The sequence below is a fragment of the Microtus pennsylvanicus genome, chromosome 19 (genome assembly GCF_037038515.1).
Source record: "Microtus pennsylvanicus isolate mMicPen1 chromosome 19, mMicPen1.hap1, whole genome shotgun sequence".
In the NCBI taxonomy this organism is placed as follows: domain Eukaryota; kingdom Metazoa; phylum Chordata; class Mammalia; order Rodentia; family Cricetidae; genus Microtus; species Microtus pennsylvanicus.
Genome location: NC_134597.1, coordinates 8,169,639 through 8,188,498, shown reverse-complemented (window position 1 = coordinate 8,188,498; position 18,860 = coordinate 8,169,639). Strand labels below are relative to the sequence as shown.

The 18,860-nt window shown below is 36.0% G+C and overlaps 1 protein-coding gene across 2 annotated transcripts in view; it reads right to left on the bottom strand.

Annotated features, from left to right (window-relative positions):
* Window positions 1-18,860, bottom strand: part of Phf14 (PHD finger protein 14) — a 127,008-nt gene that overhangs the window by 16,047 nt on the left and 92,101 nt on the right. For both annotated transcript variants that reach the window (XM_075953871.1, XM_075953869.1), the window contains one exon: window positions 14,180-14,297. In XM_075953871.1, the coding sequence (XP_075809986.1) occupies window positions 14,180-14,297 (118 nt within the window). The remainder of the gene's footprint in view (window positions 1-14,179; window positions 14,298-18,860) is intronic.

The window sequence follows — 18,860 nt, the reverse complement described above, 5'->3', positions numbered from 1 at the left end:
ACTGAACACTGAAGTTCAGGAGCACGGTACACTGAAGACTATCTGTGGTTCATGTCAATGTGGCTGAGTGGAAGCTGCTTGCTACCTCTGCCTAGCATCAAGACAGTGTTGTATAGACTGTCACTCCAGGAAGAGGTCAAATTTCACAGTTCTACGTAAGGTTTATGTTAAATGTATAACTATTGTAAAATGAAATCATCATCAGTGGGAATTACCTCTCCAAGCATGCATAGGTTATTATCCCAATAAAGAGCAGCAGACAACAGTAACAAATGGATCTATTATTCACTTCTCAATTATTCCTATGCCCACTCTGTACAGAACACAAAACTGGCTTAGGAGAAAAGAACCAGCTTAACACCTAAATATTAAGGAAACATTAATAAGGTAATATGAAGGAAAATATGAAGATCAAGGTTATTTATGCCCGTGTTTCTTACCTGTTTTTTTCTTCTGTTATCACTTCAAATGTTTCTTAAAGAAACATTCTCCTCTGAAATTTTACAGCTATAGATTCTAATCATCCATTTGTGCATTTTTTGTAGAACTGAACTTCATATATAAAATATATATAAACCTTAACTATTTCATTACAATGCTGTGTACAAGGTTAAGCATAACTAAATACAATTTAGGGCAGGTTGAGACGACTTTTGCTAATACCTGTACACACTGGTTTATTTACTATTTTCTTTAGTGTCAGCACCCAACACACCTGCAGTGTGTGACCTATAACACAAGCAGCTACAAATGACAAGTGCACCACTCCAGGGTTCTGCTGTTGCTTTGTTCATTTTCTTGAGCCACGATCTCACTCTGTACCCCTGCTGAAGTGCATCTCATAGTAATCCTCCTGCTTTGGCCTCTGAGTTTTAGGATGGCCGGTATGAGTCACACTACATCCAGTTTACACTTTTTAGGATGTTACAATGATAGGATATGGCAAAATGGCAAAAACAAAACAAGCAAACAAATAGCACCCTAAGCATGCCAATCCCCCAGTCTTTTTAAGAAGGTAAGACAGAGTTACCATGTAAATTATTTACACCATCTATTCTCCAGTCCTGAATGCTGACAACAATTCTGAAAACCTGGCCCCATTCATAATACAGAACACTTTACAAGGAGGATTTATTATTTGTCAGTAACAATGATTAAATATAGTAGAATAAAGGGATGAAACAGTCCACACAGTTAGAAAGCTGATACAAATAGGAAGAGCTCGAAATTCTTTCAGTCTGATCTGAGAAAGACACTTGTCATGAAGACAGTGGCCGACTGAACTACCTAGCAGCCTCGCCATTCCATACCATACTGTCTCGGCACTGTGCAAGCTAACAGCTGCTGGCTGTGTTCATCCTTATCAGACTGACTGTAATGTTATGACAAATGAAGAATTTAAAAAACAAAAACCACAAAATAGGACAGACTGTACAATGACAGGAAGCTAGTTAAGACAAAACATGCTGACAAACTGATGTTAGTGGTGTTACCTACATAAGAAAAAAACTGCTTACTATTTCTGTCTCCCCCTCTCTGCCTTCTGTTTTTAACACCATCTGACTTTAACAAGACACATCTCAATGTATCATAAGTTAATTCCTTATCAATTTTCATACATCATCCTTTACCTTGGTCAGCCAGCTGAAAATTATGTAAGCCATAAATTAGCTTTAAACAAGCGTGGAATCAGGTTGGAACTGGTTTTCAAATTAAAGAGGCTTCAGTATATTACAAGGTGCTGTCATTTTATTACCCCAATCAATTTTGTCTGGCCTGAGGTAGAAGGAAAATGAATGCTGTCTTCATTTGCAATGGGTTTATCTCCTACAGCAGGCTCTGGAAATATAACTGCAGCAATGAATTGAAAGCTAAGGTTACATTTAACATTGCCAACACAGAAAATTGTTGTTCCTTAACAAAGTTTGAGTTACAATGGAAAAAAAAAAAAGACAAAGAGCAGTTCCAATAAAAACAGTTAAGTCAACGCAATATTTAAATATATTTAAATTAACTTCAAATAAAAAAAACTGTAAAAACACAGGAAGTGCCACTCTCAGGGCTTCGGGAGTATTAAACAACTTATCAGTATATATTTCAACCTTAATCTCAATGAAACAAACTTTTCATTTGTTTTCTTATGGACAAGGACAGTCAGACAGAACCTAGAAACTTACCAACATAGCCCTCATTCTCCCTAGACTCTAAACAAAGCTTGACAAAGCAGACATCCTCCATGTTAACGTGAGGAGACCAAGGCAGAGAGATGACCTCAGTTGCTCTCCTACTCATATTTCTCCACAGTTTGGTTCTGACACTGTTACCACTGACTAGTGTAGGGGCACGAAGCGTATCCAAGAGACAAACTGTTTAGAAATAATACATCACACAAAGATGGCATAGTGTTTACACACCTGTAATCTCAACACTTGGGAGGCACAGTCAGGGCAGATCAGCAATTCAAAACCTCTCTGGTTTCAGTTTGAGGCCGGCTTGGGCAGTATGAGACCCTATTTCAAAAACCTAAACTACAATAACAAAACCAAACTAAGTAATACAGAATATAAAGCAAGGTGAGAGACCAGAGGGGTCACCAAGTGAATTTAGGGTGACCAATCACAGTTTTGTGCGGCTACTCATGGAACATGGAAAGTAAGAAAGGTTTGTGCTTCTGTCAGGATCTGCTTAGCTTTGTGTTACTGACGTTGGCATGTTTCCTTCTGTAGTGCGAGTTTCACAAAATGGTTCCATAGGTCTATACTTTAGCACTGAAGTTGCTGCTAATCATTAGATTTATCAATAACAATATCATTACTTCTGAAGATCTTGATAGACTCAACTAATAAATGTTGGCAGCCAGAGTACTCACTGGCCACCGCTGACCTGGACATCATTCTGCCTTTAACGATTGTGTAAGTCGGTGGTTACCAGGAATTTCTAAGCTAATTTTTCTTACCAATAAAAAATTTAAAGCATTTGGACTAGGTTATATTCTAATTCTTTAAGCATATAAGTGCCAATAAAATACATTCAGTATTTCTTTCCCTCTTTTTTATTCTAAAAGGAAAAAGCAAGTTTTATTATTCCATACAATCAAGTCATAGCTAACAAGATCTATTAAACACATTATCATTTTAAAAGCCTGCAGCGCATGCCATCCCTGTTTGGGAGTGGAAACATGTAAGTGAACTAGCTGGGGCGGGGGGCAGTCTAGTTTGTTAGGCAAGCTCCAGTACAAACGAGAGGTTGCCTCAGAAAGAAGGTACAAGACTCCCGAGGAATGGATACATGAGGCTGTCCTCTGGCGTTTACACATGTGCATATATATTTACACACATATACTTGCACACACACAAGCACCTGCATGCACAGAAAATGAAAAGAACCATCATGAAAGTTCCTAAACCAATTAGACATTAGCTAGTTCACTGGTGGACTGCTCATCTTAAGTTTAGAAAAATTTTCCAAGAAATCTTTTTCATATGATTTAGCCCAACTATAGCGAAGATTTTAAATTCATGACTGGATTCCTTGTTCGTGCTCTCTCTCCTTCTGCTCCTGATTTGGACCTTGAGATTTCTGTCCGGTGCTCCAATGTGGGTCTCTGTCTCTGTCTCCTTTCATTGCCTGATGAAGGTTAATATTCAGGAGGATGCCTATGTGTCTTTCTTTGGGTTCTCCTTCTTATTTAGCTTCTCTAGGATCACGAATTATAGGCTCAATGTCCTTTATTTATGGCTAGAAACCAAATATGAGTGAGTACATCCCATGTTCCTCTTTTTGGGTCTGGGTTACCTCACTCAGGATAGTGTTTTCTATTTCTATCCATTTGCATGCAAAATTCAAGAAGTCCTTGTTTTTTACTGTGAGGGGTGCACCCACACACTGAGACAATGGGGATGTTCTATCGGGAACTCACCCAGGCCAGCTGGCCTGGGTCTGAAAAAGCCTGGGATAAAACCGGACTCGCTGAAGATAGCGGACAATGAGGACTATTGAGAACTCAAGAACAATGGCAATGGGTTTTTGATCCTACTGCACATACTGGCTTTGTGGGAGCCTAGGCAGTTTGGATGCTCACCTTACTAGACCTGGATGGAGGTGGGTGGTCCTTGGACTTCCCACAGGGCAGGGAACCCTGATTGCTCTTTGGGCTGACGAGAGAGGGGGACTTGATTGGGGGAGGGGGAGGGAAATGGGAGGCGGTGGGGGGCAAGAGACAGAAATCTTAAATAAATAAATTAAAAAATAAAATAAATAAAAAAAGAAAAAATCATGACTGGAATTTCCTAGGCACTGATAAAAATCACGTGTGTATAATAACTATGATAGTAGATTTTAAAAGTTACATGGAATTAGAAGATACAAATAAAGTACAGCAGGAAGTGAGGGACCAGAAGCATTGTGATTGGCTCCAAAAATTAAAAACAAATCATGGATAATAAACATTTGAAGGAAACTATGGCAGCTAGAGAGTATTTCACAGAAATGCTATAAAATAAATTTACAGAGTCAAGATTTATATATAATAGTCTTATTATATTCCAACATAAAAGAGAAGGTTCTGCACAGTTAAGAATAATGTGTAGGGGCTGGAGAGATGGCTCAGTGGTTAAGAGCATTGCCTGCTCTTCCAAAGGTCCTGAGTTCAATTCCCAGCAACCGCACGGTGGCTCACAACCATCTGTAATGAGGTCTGGCGCCCTCTTCTGGTCTGCAGACACACACACAGACAGAATATTGTATACATAATAAATAAATATTAAAAAAACTAAAAAAAGAATAATGTGTAGATTTTTAAGCAACAAATTATGTGGCACATGGAAACACACAGCATGTCTACAAAGACAAGGAAAGAGCGGAACACACAAATGGGCTACAGCTTCCTGTACAATTGTCTACAAAGACAAGGAAAGAGCGGAACACACAAATGGGCTACAGCTTCCTGTACAATTGTCTACAAAGACACGGAAAGAGCGGAACACACAAATGGGCTACAGCTTCCTGTACAATTGTCTACAAAGACAAGGAAAGAGCGGAACACACAAATGGGCTACAGCTTCCTGTACAATTGTCTACAAAGACACGGAAATAGCGGAACACACAAATGGGCTACAGCTTCCTGTACAATTGTCTACAAAGACAAGGAAAGAGCGGAACACACAAATGGGCTACAGCTTCCTGTACAATTGTCTACAAAGACACGGAAATAGCGGAACACACAAATGGGCTACAGCTTCCTGTACAATTGTCTACAAAGACACGGAAATAGCGGAACACACAAATGGGCTACAGCTTCCTGTACAATTGTCTACAAAGACAAGGAAAGAGCGGAACACACAAATGGGCTACAGCTTCCTGTACAATTGTCTACAAAGACACGGAAATAGCGGAACACACAAATGGGCTACAGCTTCCTGTACAATTGTCTACAAAGACAAGGAAATAGCGGAACACACAAATGGGCTACAGCTTCCTGTACAATTGTCTACAAAGACAAGGAAAGAGCGGAACACACAAATGGGCTACAGCTTCCTGTACAATTGTCTACAAAGACAAGGAAATAGCGGAACACACAAATGGGCTACAGCTTCCTGTACAATTGTCTACAAAGACAAGGAAAGAGCGGAACACACAAATGGGCTACAGCTTCCTGTACAATTGTCTACAAAGACACGGAAATAGCGGAACACACAAATGGGCTACAGCTTCCTGTACAATTGTCTACAAAGACAAGGAAAGAGCGGAACACACAAATGGGCTACAGCTTCCTGTACAATTGTCTACAAAGACACGGAAAGAGCGGAACACACAAATGGGCTACAGCTTCCTGTACAATTGTCTACAAAGACACGGAAATAGCGGAACACACAAATGGGCTACAGCTTCCTGTACAATTGTCTACAAAGACACGGAAATAGCGGAACACACAAATGGGCTACAGCTTCCTGTACAATTGTCTACAAAGACAAGGAAATAGCGGAACACACAAATGGGCTACAGCTTCCTGTACAATTGTCTACAAAGACACGGAAATAGCGGAACACACAAATGGGCTACAGCTTCCTGTACAATTGTCTACAAAGACAAGGAAAGAGCGGAACACACAAATGGGCTACAGCTTCCTGTACAATTGTCTACAAAGACAAGGAAAGAGCGGAACACACAAATGGGCTACAGCTTCCTGTACAATTGTCTACAAAGACAAGGAAAGAGCGGAACACACAAATGGGCTACAGCTTCCTGTACAATTGTCTACAAAGACACGGAAAGAGCGGAACACACAAATGGGCTACAGCTTCCTGTACAATTGTCTACAAAGACACGGAAATAGCGGAACACACAAATGGGCTACAGCTTCCTGTACAATTGTCTACAAAGACAAGGAAATAGCGGAACACACAAATGGGCTACAGCTTCCTGTACAATTGTCTACAAAGACACGGAAATAGCGGAACACACAAATGGGCTACAGCTTCCTGTACAATTGTCTACAAAGACACGGAAATAGCGGAACACACAAATGGGCTACAGCTTCCTGTACAATTGTCTACAAAGACACGGAAATAGCGGAACACACAAATGGGCTACAGCTTCCTGTACAATTGTCTACAAAGACAAGGAAATAGCGGAACACACAAATGGACTACAGCTTCCTGTACAATTTTCTGCAGAAAGCATTTTCCTCCCAGGTTAATTATGTGCCTTTAGACAAACTTGGTATTCTTCACCTCAGGAGTAAAAGAATTAAATTTCCATTTTAAAAGTATTTGCTATAATCAAGTTATATATTAACAGAAATGCTGAGTAAACTAGGTAGAAACAGAAATGATTCTAAAGACGTGATTTTTAAATTTGCTGAATAGATATTTTCTTCTCTTTTATCTTTTCTGCATATTTGGGTCATAGCTGGCACAGATTTATGCTCCAGACATCTTCTGTGCACCAATAAACAGCCACGGGCCCCTAAAGCACAATACAGGACCCGTATTACTTACATGCTCCCTTTTGGCAAAAGTAAGCATTAAAAGTAACTTAAGAAAAGCTAAGCTGGAAGCAGGGCTGTGGAGAAGCAGACAGTTAAAATATTATAAAAGGTCTTTGTCTTTGAGGGAGTAGAGAAAATCCCTGCCGTAGGAGTTTCCAGTCTAGCTTGTCACGATAACCTGGGCACAAATGATGGCAGGGCCAAGAAACCCCTGCTGAATGCCAAAAACGAACAGTCTTACAGAAAAAGCATACAAGAAATTCAGTCTAGTCCTGAGGATTATAAACTAGGATTTAAGATGGCTACTATGGTTTAGACATGATTTTTTTTTCATCTAAGGGTCCCTACGCTGCATGCTTGGCAGTGTTAAAGAGTATTCCAACAATTAAGGTTTAAGGACTTTAGGCCGTTAAGTGCACAGCTCCCAGAGGTAGGTTATGCCGTTCTCTCATCCTTGCTAGTTCTCATGAGAAAATTGCTACAAAAAAGCAAGTCTCACTCTAAGTGTCTCCAGCTTCTGATCTCTTCACAGATCTCTAGTAAATTCCTGCTTCTCTGATGCCATCTACCACAAGATTCCTCCACCACAGCAAAACAATGCCACTGTTATGACCCTGAACCTCTTATATTTTATAATAAATAAACTTATTTATTATTTTCCACCACCTCCCTCCTTTCCTCCCAGTCCCTCCCACCCTGTTCCCACCCGCTAATCCACCTCTCTTACGTTTCTGTTTAGAAAAGGGCAGGTCTCCCAGAGTATCAACAAAACAAGGCATATCAAGTTGTAATAAGACTAAGCACTTCCACACATATTAACTGACTTATTAGGAGCATTTTGTTGTAGTGGGCTCTTACAACTGCCTAATTAATTACATTAACAAAATAAAATAAAACCTAATACCTTATACTCACAACTTGCTACATGCTACCTAAACATATTGAGAACAGATTTATAAACACAACTAATAATGTGAATTTATAATTTTAACTTAAAAATATAACGAAAATATTATTTGTTTTTAAAAGTTGAAAGAATAGTAACTTTTTAAGGACTCAGAACTGGCTCAGAAATGATTGCATATGACAGGTAAGTGCCTACAAACTCAGCTTTCTAAAGGCAGAGAAGCAAGGAGCAGATGGTAAAAGGTCATCTTCAACTACATGCAAGTTTAAGGTCACCAAGAGCTATATAAGGCCATCTCTCAAAGGAAACAACAAACAATACTCTCCCACAATGAAAATGAAAAAGAGAAAGGAAGTGAGAAAAGAACATACTGCTGACAAAAATGCCTTGATGCAGCTTGAAGTTTTCAAAATGTTTCTAAGAGAAAAAGAAAGAAAATCACCTCTATAAGCATACTGTAAGAGTTCTCAAACCAACGAAGCAGATAATCATGTGCAGCTATTATATAAGGTACATTTAATAAAGCCATAATTTCAATGAAGGTGCAATCCTAACATAAACCTTTAAAAGAATCATTAGAGAAAACACTGAGGTTGCATCTTCAGTGATCAGAGATTAGGTTGAGCATACAAAAAAGTCCTAAGGAAATAAAGGAACAACACATCTAACCTTTAATTTACCGATATCTGATATCAGAAAAATGTCATTGAGCTAGGACACATATGTGAACAGGATAGAAACATTATAAATATAGTTTTAGCTGACAAAAGATGGGGCCTATTATCTAACTTTTTATAGGTGGGATGAAAATTTCACACTATGGCTCAGGAACAAATGATCTAAAACAATACCACAAGCTAACCCAATTGAGTCAGAATGGCATTATCGAAGTATTTAGTTCACTTACAAACAAGGTCTTATTTGAAAATAAGAAAAATTATGACTGACAAACTGAACAGTGAAGAAAATCCTAACAAGGACCTACAGACAATGGAACAGAGTGGGAAGGGGAAGAGGTAATCCTCCCCAGGCAAAAATCACATCAACTGGTTGTCCAGTGCCAGATGGTCAGCCCTGAAAACATACACAGAAGATAAATATATCCAGAAATGTATCCATGAAAACAATAACAACTGATGAAAAAAGGGGCCATGAATTTAAAAAAGAGATGACGTGAAGGTTAATAGGAGGGTTTGGAGGGGGAAAAAGACAAGGGAAAAATGTAATTAAAATACAATTTCAAAAATAAACAAAAAATAGAAATGTTATTGCAAAGATAAATTAATAGTAAAAATAAGAAAGAAACTATAAAATTATTCCAGTATGCACAAAAAGCAGCCAATCCTGCAAAATCAGAATGTCTTCGCAGAGACTGAATATAATATGACCAGCCTTGGTTTGATTCCAACCTCAAAACTAGGAAAAACTATCAACAGGACTCAGTAAAATACAGGATTATTTTTCCCACTGAAAACTATTTTAGATCTGTTACTTTCCTCCAAGTTTGATAGTTAATAAACCTACCATAATGTCAGTCAGCAACTGCCTTAGTATAGGTGCTATGTTGCTAAAGAAGGGGCCTTGCAGGCCATTTTTGACTTATCTGTGATGATAGGTTTATTGCCCTATGTTACAAAGACCAAAGCAAATCCCACTTAGTAAAAAGGTATGTTTTCTTTTATTACTAAACATGTTTATTTGCAATGAAACAATAGTTGAATTTTTACATTATTAGATCCTAAAAAGACTTTAGGATATTTTATCTGAAACATGCAATAAAAGGCTAAGGCCAAATTAATCTATGTAGAAAGCCTGAGAACAGCCATCCCGACTTTGCCCAACAAATGTTGAGATTGAAGTTACAGGCCACAATGCTACTTGGTGTACAGGTTTTATTAAAAAGCTTCCCAAACCTAGCAGTCAAACTTAGACAATGAGCCTATATCAACAGCATATCCTTGTACTGCATGTGTTTCAAGTATTTCTAAGTACAGGAATGGGGGGAATTCTGTTCAAATTGATTAGTCTAGAAATAGGATAAATACAGAGGCAAATATATTTTGTAGATCCTTTCTGAGTTGAACTACAAACTAGGAAGTAATGCACCCCCCCCCCTCCTTCACACGCTCCTGTCAGGGTTTGCTCTTTCCTTCTACCCTTGCTGAGGGAGTTCTCTTGCTATTCTTGTCTTACTGCATACCACTTCCAGGCAATGTTCCTTTTCCTACCTCCCATCTCACTGTAGGAATATTGGGATTACAGATCCATTCTCAAGTGTCCGTTTTTTTTCCCATGGATTCTAAGACAGAACCTAAGGATATGTTGTGTGGCTTGAACACCCAGTGCCTTTACTCCCAGGGGGCAATCTCACTGCCCCTGATAAGCCCATCTTTGGTTGGTACTATTTTTTAATTTAATGTATTTTATCTTTTCATTTCAGTTTCTCACTAAAGATTAAAGATATGTAAAAGAACTAATACGCTTTCATGGTCTTGAAATGTTCATCACCTGTTACAGCAGCATGTTTTCAGTTAAATAACAATAAATAGTTTCTGAGTTTCCTCTTACATTCACATCACTTAGATTTTTTTTCCTACGATTCCTATTAAGATCTGACAAAACCACTGCTTATATCTTGACCTGTTAAGTAATTTGAAGGATCACCATTCTATATTTAATATAAAATATAAATTGCTGACGTAAAAAAGTCAACTTTTCAGAAAAATATACATTTCGAAAAATACATGATAGGATAGTATGTGATTTTAGTAGTTATGAGAAACATCAATGTCCTAGTTTTAAAATGTGTTAGTTATAAGGATAGCTCCCACTGCCTCTGAACTCTAGAAATAAATTGATGTTTTTCTATGTTGTAAGGAGGCTGCTTGTTTGTTCTTGGCTGCAAAGAACCGAAATAATCACACAGAAACTATATTAATTACAACATCGCTTGGTCTATTAGCTTATGCATAGTTCTAGATCGCTCTTATTTCTTAAATTAACCCATTACTATTATTTTATATTTTACTGCGAGGCTCGTGGCTTACCAGCAAGGTTCCAGCTGGCGGCTGGTGTCTTTCTCCTCTGATGGCTCCATGGCGTCTCTCTGACTCTGCCTTCTTTCTCCCAGTATTCAGTTTAGTTTTCCTGCCTAGCTCTATTCTGCTAAGCCACTCGCCAAAACAGATTTACTCATTAAGCAATAAAAGCAGCACATATACAGAAGAACTTCCCACACTATTTCTGTATGTAAAGTTACACATAACTTCATATTACTTAATGTGAAACTCTGAAAGAAACTACAATACTCTACCTGGTATGTAAAAAGGCAAAGTAGGAAGCAGGAAATAGTATTTCACATTGCTTTATTAAAAAATAATCTCCTTTTTTTCTCTTCTCTTCTCTCTCTCTATCTCTCTCTCATTAACAGATTTTTACATATCTTGAATGGTGAGGAGGTAAATCAAAACTCAGCAAATATTAGTGAAGAGCATTCAGTAAGGTCTAATCACTGTGTCCAAATGCCAGAACCACATCAGGATGGTGAAATGGTGTTTTATTTCTCTTTCAGCCATGTTAAAGTTAGAAAGTTAAAATCCAACCTCCATCCATTTGCAATTCTAGAGGTCAAATGGATAGTTAAATGTATTAGAAAATCCTTTTTTATGGGTCTGTTACAAGCTTCAAATTTAAAAGATCTTTTAAGGATATATCATTTTAATTTTATATTTTTCATAAATCTTCACAATACATAAAATTCAGACATTAAATTTCCCATATACTAAGTTCAATTAAATGTGCTTGTTTAATGTATTGTGGCAGACTCCTTGGGGAGACTGTTCTATTAAGTTCCCAAAGAGGCACAAATGTCAAAACTATTTCACTTGAAAATGAATACATTGATATTTTATTTTTATATATCAGTTATAGAATTTTAATTGCTCATTGCAAAAAATGTATAAAATAAAACATCTGAACAACTGTACTTCTCCTACTTTGACATTTCTACTCCAAATGACCATCAAGAAATGCCAACTCTATCAGGTATGTAATGATATTGGTTCTAGAAGCTCTAAAATAAGAAATTTAGAAGAAATTTCTATGCATGAAAATTCAGAATTTACTACTGTTATACACATTTAAACTGTGCATAAGTGTAGCACACCAGGAAGACAAACTAAGAGTGAATGAAAGAGAAGTTGCCACGCTTAGACAGCTCATCTTATGGTAAACAGATAGTGACCTTTCATGTAAACTCTACAGCTGCTTCTAAAAAAAGAATTGGAACAATATTTAAACACTACAAGATTAAAGACAGGGATGTGATTGTATCTTCAAAAAGACTACTTTGCTATAGGACGTCTACTATTTAAGCATATTCATGAAATAATTTATTCACCAATTTTAAAAACATTAAGTATATTTGTCAATTAATTTTATGCACCTCTTCTTTAGTGCTAAATCCCACACACACAAACTCTCACTACTGTACAATAAGACAAGTAAACCTGCCAAAACGAAGTCAGTTGTGATAAAATTGGTATAAAAGTTAGTTGTATTTTTATAAACGTAATTTTAGAGTCTAGAAATATTTCAAGCTTTTTATGCACATTATAAAACATATTCAGACATGGACATGATTTTTAGCCTTACTTTGGCCCGCAGTTCCTCATTATGCTCCCTTCCCTGCATTTTGGAATGGTAATGTATACCCTGTGACATTACATGTTGGAAGTATCTGATCTAATTTTGATTTTTACAGATGATTACAGTTAAAAGAGATTGCCATGAGTCTCAGGATTTTGGACTTTGAAACAAGTTTGGGACAAAAGACTAGGGGACTTTTGAAGTGGGACTACATTTTTATAGTATGATATTGCTATAAGCCCTTGGGGGTCAGGGAGTAGAATGTAAGGGTTTGAGAGAAAATGGTCCGAGTTCAACTATTAGGAGGTGTGGCCTTGTTGGACAAAGTGTAGCTCTCTCAGCTCCAGCACCACTCTGCCTGCACGCCACTATGCTCCCTGCCATGATAACGTACTGTCCCTCTGAAACTGTCGGCGAGCCACCCCAATTAAATGTTTTCTTAATAAGAAAAAAAAAATAGAACGCCATACAGAATTAAGTTAAATGTCACTTTGCTTCACACCTCATTTGGAGGTCCCTAGTGAAAGGAACAATAGAAGAGCTGTACGTCTGGGCAGCTCTTCAGATGCTGTCTCCAGCACAAGGGACTGGAATAGAACGAGATACTAACGGCACTAGATTCAGGCACCAGCAGGGACGGCAGCACTTGTAAGACTCGGAGGTGATTCACTAGGTCAAATAAGGATGAGGAGCCTTCTGAACGATGCTGGGCATTTGGTTTGAGTAAGTAGATGGAAGTAGAAATGCAGGGGAAACACAAATCATAGGTCAGAAGAAAACCCATAGCTTTTCTAGGCACGCAGCATTAACTAAAGATGATACTATCCATAAGTAACCAAAAATGTGAACCTTACGACAAAAGTTTCAGAAGGCCTCTGTGTCAAGCTAGAAGAAATCTTGACTACCCAAGAATATCTGGTTTGATAACTTGAGAGTTTAACCTGTATTGATTCAATTTTTTAAAAAGTATCGCTGTCATACTACAAAAAACATTTACTTTCATTATCTTTGCATGAAATAATAATATTGGTAACACACAGCTGATCAGAATGTCCTCATTCAAATATATTCAGGACTTTTGTAAAATTTGTACAAGGACCCAGAATCTGGTTATTCTTTCTCTCACAGTAAAGAAGCAAATAAAAATAAAACTATAAACTGCTATAATTTAAGGTAATATTGATATTTTGAAGAAGAAATTCAGAGTTTATTTTAGAAGATACACTACTGAACTTGTTTGAATTTTATCTTTTATATTTAGCTAAAATAAATCTAGGTTAAATTAGATTGTTTTTGATAGGAGTCTACAAAATAACCCTAATAAATTTATTTTATCTTAAGGTCATTCATCTCCAAAATAAAATAGGAATCTACTCTTAAGTCCTTTGCCTAATAATAATTTTTCCTGCTATGGCCTTAAAATAATCAATTAGCAGAGACATTAATCTACTATAAATTATTTAATACACTATAGTAATACAAAGAACATACAAAACAGCTAAATACTCTATAGAGGAAATTCGTATCATTGAATAGTTTTCTTTTTCATTTTTAAAATTAGAAGGTTGATGTTGTGATATAGAAAAGTTGTCAAGAGAAAGGACCCAGACTTTTTTCTTCAAGACTTTCGGCCTTACCTTAGAAGATGAAGAATCACATTCTTGACATATCCATCCATAGCCTGTCTGTTTAGGAGATTTTTTCAAAGGAGGATCTAAACAGCCAAAATGGTAGCACAGTCTGCATTCATCACATCTGTAGGGCAAGCAGATTCACAGTGTATATAAATATTGAAAACATTTCTTTCAAAGACAAATGGCAAAGTGTTATACATTACTACTTTAACACTTAACTCAGGAGATTCTAAAATTAACGTTTATAATAAAGGTGATCTAAATCTGAAGTAAATATTGTAGAGGAACATGAAGCAATCATAAACTTTTCAAGGCAACTGTCACTCAAACATTCTGATAGCAAAATGTTGAAAGTATATGAAAGGTAAAATATGAATAAATATATATGTGTAATCAAATGTGCAAAATAGTAGCAATCAAAGATTCAAATTTGAACTAATAGAATTAACCATTTATCCAGCAAACTGTTTACAGAAGTCTAAGCTATAATTATTGTCATACAAATTATACTTCATTTCTGTATTTTTCCAAGTTAAAGTATACTGTAAATGAACTTTCTGACATTTATAGCATGCTAACACAACGTACATAAATACAATCTTTGTAAGTTAAGTAACAGAATATTTAAATGTACAGGAAGAAACCACTTCAAGAATTGAATATTACTAGTTTTTGCCAACTTCTCAGTGTACTTGGTGTCTCGAGGATATTTTACACCTGGTATGTGTTTTTATAGTGTCTTGCCTCATATGATGTACATAATCTAAGAAAACTACCATACCTATTCTTCGTTTCAGACACACTCTTCCTGCTGACAATGAAGAAAAATCTGTATTATTTCAGTGTTTTTAAAAAGAATTTTTCATCAACTGGAATAACAAGACTAAAATTTAACAACCAATACCAAGTTGTATATATCTTACAGAAGGGGCATATTCCTGACTTTCTTTGTGCTTTAGATTAAAAAGAAATACTATTGTTAACCAATTGAATTCCCTTTATTACTCATTTTTCACTAGTGTGTCAAAAGTCAATTAATTTACAAGCAAAACACCAAGAAAGAATAAGCACACTTCTTGAATACAATATAAAATTCCTATTTAATAATCATTGGGAAAATACAGAAAGGAATTAATCTTATGCATATGCCACAGAAAGAAAAAAACTAACTTTATGAAGTGATCACAATAAAGTAAATGATAATCCGTATTTTTAGTAAAAATGTCTTACCATGTTACAAAAGCCTAGCCTCTCATGGACCCATTTCAGGATTCAAGAGCAAAGCTATCGAGGCACAAGCGGTGTGAGACAGTTACTTGCCACTGCTTACGCATTATCTCTCCACAACTCATTACTTAGCAATGAAGCAAGTGAAGGAACTCTTTTCAAACCTTTGAGACTCAAGGAATTAACTATACATTTACTGTTATTTCACTTACAGGAGCAAATAAAATGAAATAGAACTAATAAATGCTATATATTATACCACTGTCTGAAATTAAAAACAACAAAAGTAAATCAAAAATTTAAAATGTTCAAATACTGTTGCTCTGGCATTTAAAAAATAAGATTATATACCTAATTTCAAATGTAAAATAAGAATACCATATGGTAAGCATAGAGAATTTAGGGTCTTCCTTTCTCAATTGAACTAATTTATATTCCAGTAGCTAAAATATCCATTCCACTAAATACTGGGGTACAGAAACCTTTGAAGTATGCTTTTTCTAAGCTGAAGAGAAGGTCCAGAGCTGTAGTAAGGAAGGGAACACTGTTCAAGTACAGGGAATGATATGCCACTAACCCTCGATTGATGGGAAGTTTATAAAGAATACCATTATTAGGTTCATATCATTATTTGGAATACATAAAATATTTTCTCGTTTGATACACTGGGATCATCAGTCGGAATTACAGTTGATACTGCATTTCTCTGTCAAATTTCTGTAATCAAAGTATCATTCAGCTGCTGTTTTGCCTGATCCCTTACATTCAAATTTTCAGAATTCTTACTTGCTTAAAAACTACCAGCGATTGTCTCCTTATATTATCAGCATATTTTTTTACAACAATTTTCTTAAAGAAACATCTTGTATAGAATTCAGACCACCAAAAGTATTAAGACTGTGAAACTGACAATGTTTGAGATGAGGCATCTAAAAATACATTTAAAAATTTAAATGATCCAATACCTGTTCTGGTATTGGTAGCTCTTTCAGAAGATGCTGTGAAGCATTTGCTCTTTTGAGATGACCTAATTCTTCCTGATACCTTCATCAGGGTCCATTTCAGGACGTCTTTCTCATGATGGTGGACAACTGGGAGTGTTAGGATAGTTCTCTAAGGTCCTTGCTTACTCACCAGGAAGTAAAAGCTGCAACTCCAAGTTTAAATAGCACAAAGCAGTGGTCTCTACCCTTAGCAACCACCAAAATCCAAGAGACAGAAAGAAAAAGACAGAGAGAAACACCCCATTTGAAATTAACAGGTTTGCCAAGTAAGTAATAAATATAAAAAGGAATTTTACAAGTTATTTGCATATAGAAAAATTCATTAATTCTGTTAAACTGGAAATAAAATCATAATTTTAGGTTACTGATAACAATTATAACCTAAACATCAGAGGTCACATCTAGCAGAATTGGCATTAACTAAAAGGCCATTGATAAATTTCAGAGATATCATTAAAATTCTCAAAACACAGAATATAGAAGACTAAAATAATAAACTATACATCACATGCACACACGTCACTATAAAATCTTTATCAAAATTTAGAAACTAGCAAATTTTGGCTACATAGAAAATTCAAATATATTTAAAGCTCAAAAACTAAGTCTATAATGGTTATACCCTGAAAACTATAATAGGGTAAAAACAGTTACTTATTAATTTTACTTGGTTTCTACGTCTATTAAGTACTTGAAAACATTTCAATTGTAGCAATACACATACTTAATTTGTCAAGATAAATGAATAAAAATAAGTTTTCAAAGGAAGTTAATGACCCACAAAAGTATTGAGATATAACACAACATACTTTATTAAACAAAACAAATGTGTATGTAATAAAACATTATTATACCAATAGCACATTCTAATAAAAAAGAAGGCAGTACCTTAAACATGAAAAGAGAATATAAAACTAGCATATGAAGAATGTATCTTTAAATAAAATATAAACCCAACATTTAAAGTATGTTTAAAGCATCTAATAAATATTGTGAACATTAGAGTACAGAGTATCCTAAAATTTACAGCTTAATGAAATGAAACAAAGCCAATTTATAATGTAAAACAAAAACTAATTACTTACGTACCTATGAAATACAACTTCCTACATACTACATTCATATTTGATATACAGATACTAATGACAGAGAAGCTCTATACGGTCTTTTACAAACTGATTTAGCAAAACATAGAGATTAAAGAAACACAGCTCTATTTGTATTAAAATACTTACTTAGCATTATGATTAAGTATAGCACCCTAGACAAAGCAGAGAAAATGATTGATCTTTATAAGTGCTAAGATCCACACAAGCATTAGGTTGGGTGTTGAGTGACCATTGACAATGCAGAAACAAACAAAAATATGTAACTGATTTATTTTCTCTTGTACCTAAAGGCAAGTCAGTCAAAGCGCTAAAGCAGTGGTTCTCAATCTGTGGGTCATGACCCCTTTAGTAATCAAATGACCCTCTCACAGGGGTAGTCTAAGACCACTGAAAAACACAGATACTTACATTATGACTCCTAACAGTAGCAAAATACAGTTATGAAGTAGCAACAAAAATAATTTTATGACTGGAGGTCACCACAACATGAAGAACTGTATTAAATGGTCACAGCATTAGGAAGGTTGAGGACTACTGCCCTAAAGGATTTATTTACCTTTCTTAATTTCCAATTAATAAATTCATTTGGGGCATACACTAAGTAACTACTTAAAAATAACTAGAGGAAATAAGTGAGTACATCTCCTAAGCAAACAGTCTAAGACTACATGATAAACTGGCCTTGGAAAGAACAAAATCTGTAGCTCAGACTTTAAAAGAAATGTCCTGTTGTAGGATCACACTGGTGTTGATCATTGTAGATATTTTTTTACCTTAATAACCACAGTACTCAGTGGTGTGGGAAGTTCTTCTGTATGTATGTTGCTTTTATTGGTTAATGAATAAAAAAGCAGCTTTTGGCCAATGACTTGGAAGAGTGGAGCTAGGCGGGAAAACTAAACTGAATGCTGGAAGAAAGACCTTGAAGTCAGGAGACACCATGCAGCCTCCAGAGGGGAAAGATGTGAGCTGCCAGTTGAAACCTTGCCAGTAGGCCACGACCCTCATGGTAAAATACAAAATAACAGAAAGGGGTTAACCAAAGATATAAGAGCTAGCTAGCAATACGCTTAAGTGATTGGCCAAGCAGTGATTCAAACAATAATAATATTTTGGGAGTCTAGGCGGCTGGGAAATGAACAAGCAGCCTCCCCCAACAACTCAGCATTCCTTTCTAGTCTATACAATGCTGGATAAAGAACTGTCTGTAAAACTACATAACATTACATTTTTCACTTAGAAATAAGAGTATAAAGAGAACAGATGGGGTGAGGAGTTCTGACTTTCCTATCAATTAGTTTTGAATATTAACACTGCTTAAATAAAACCTTACTAGCAATTCAA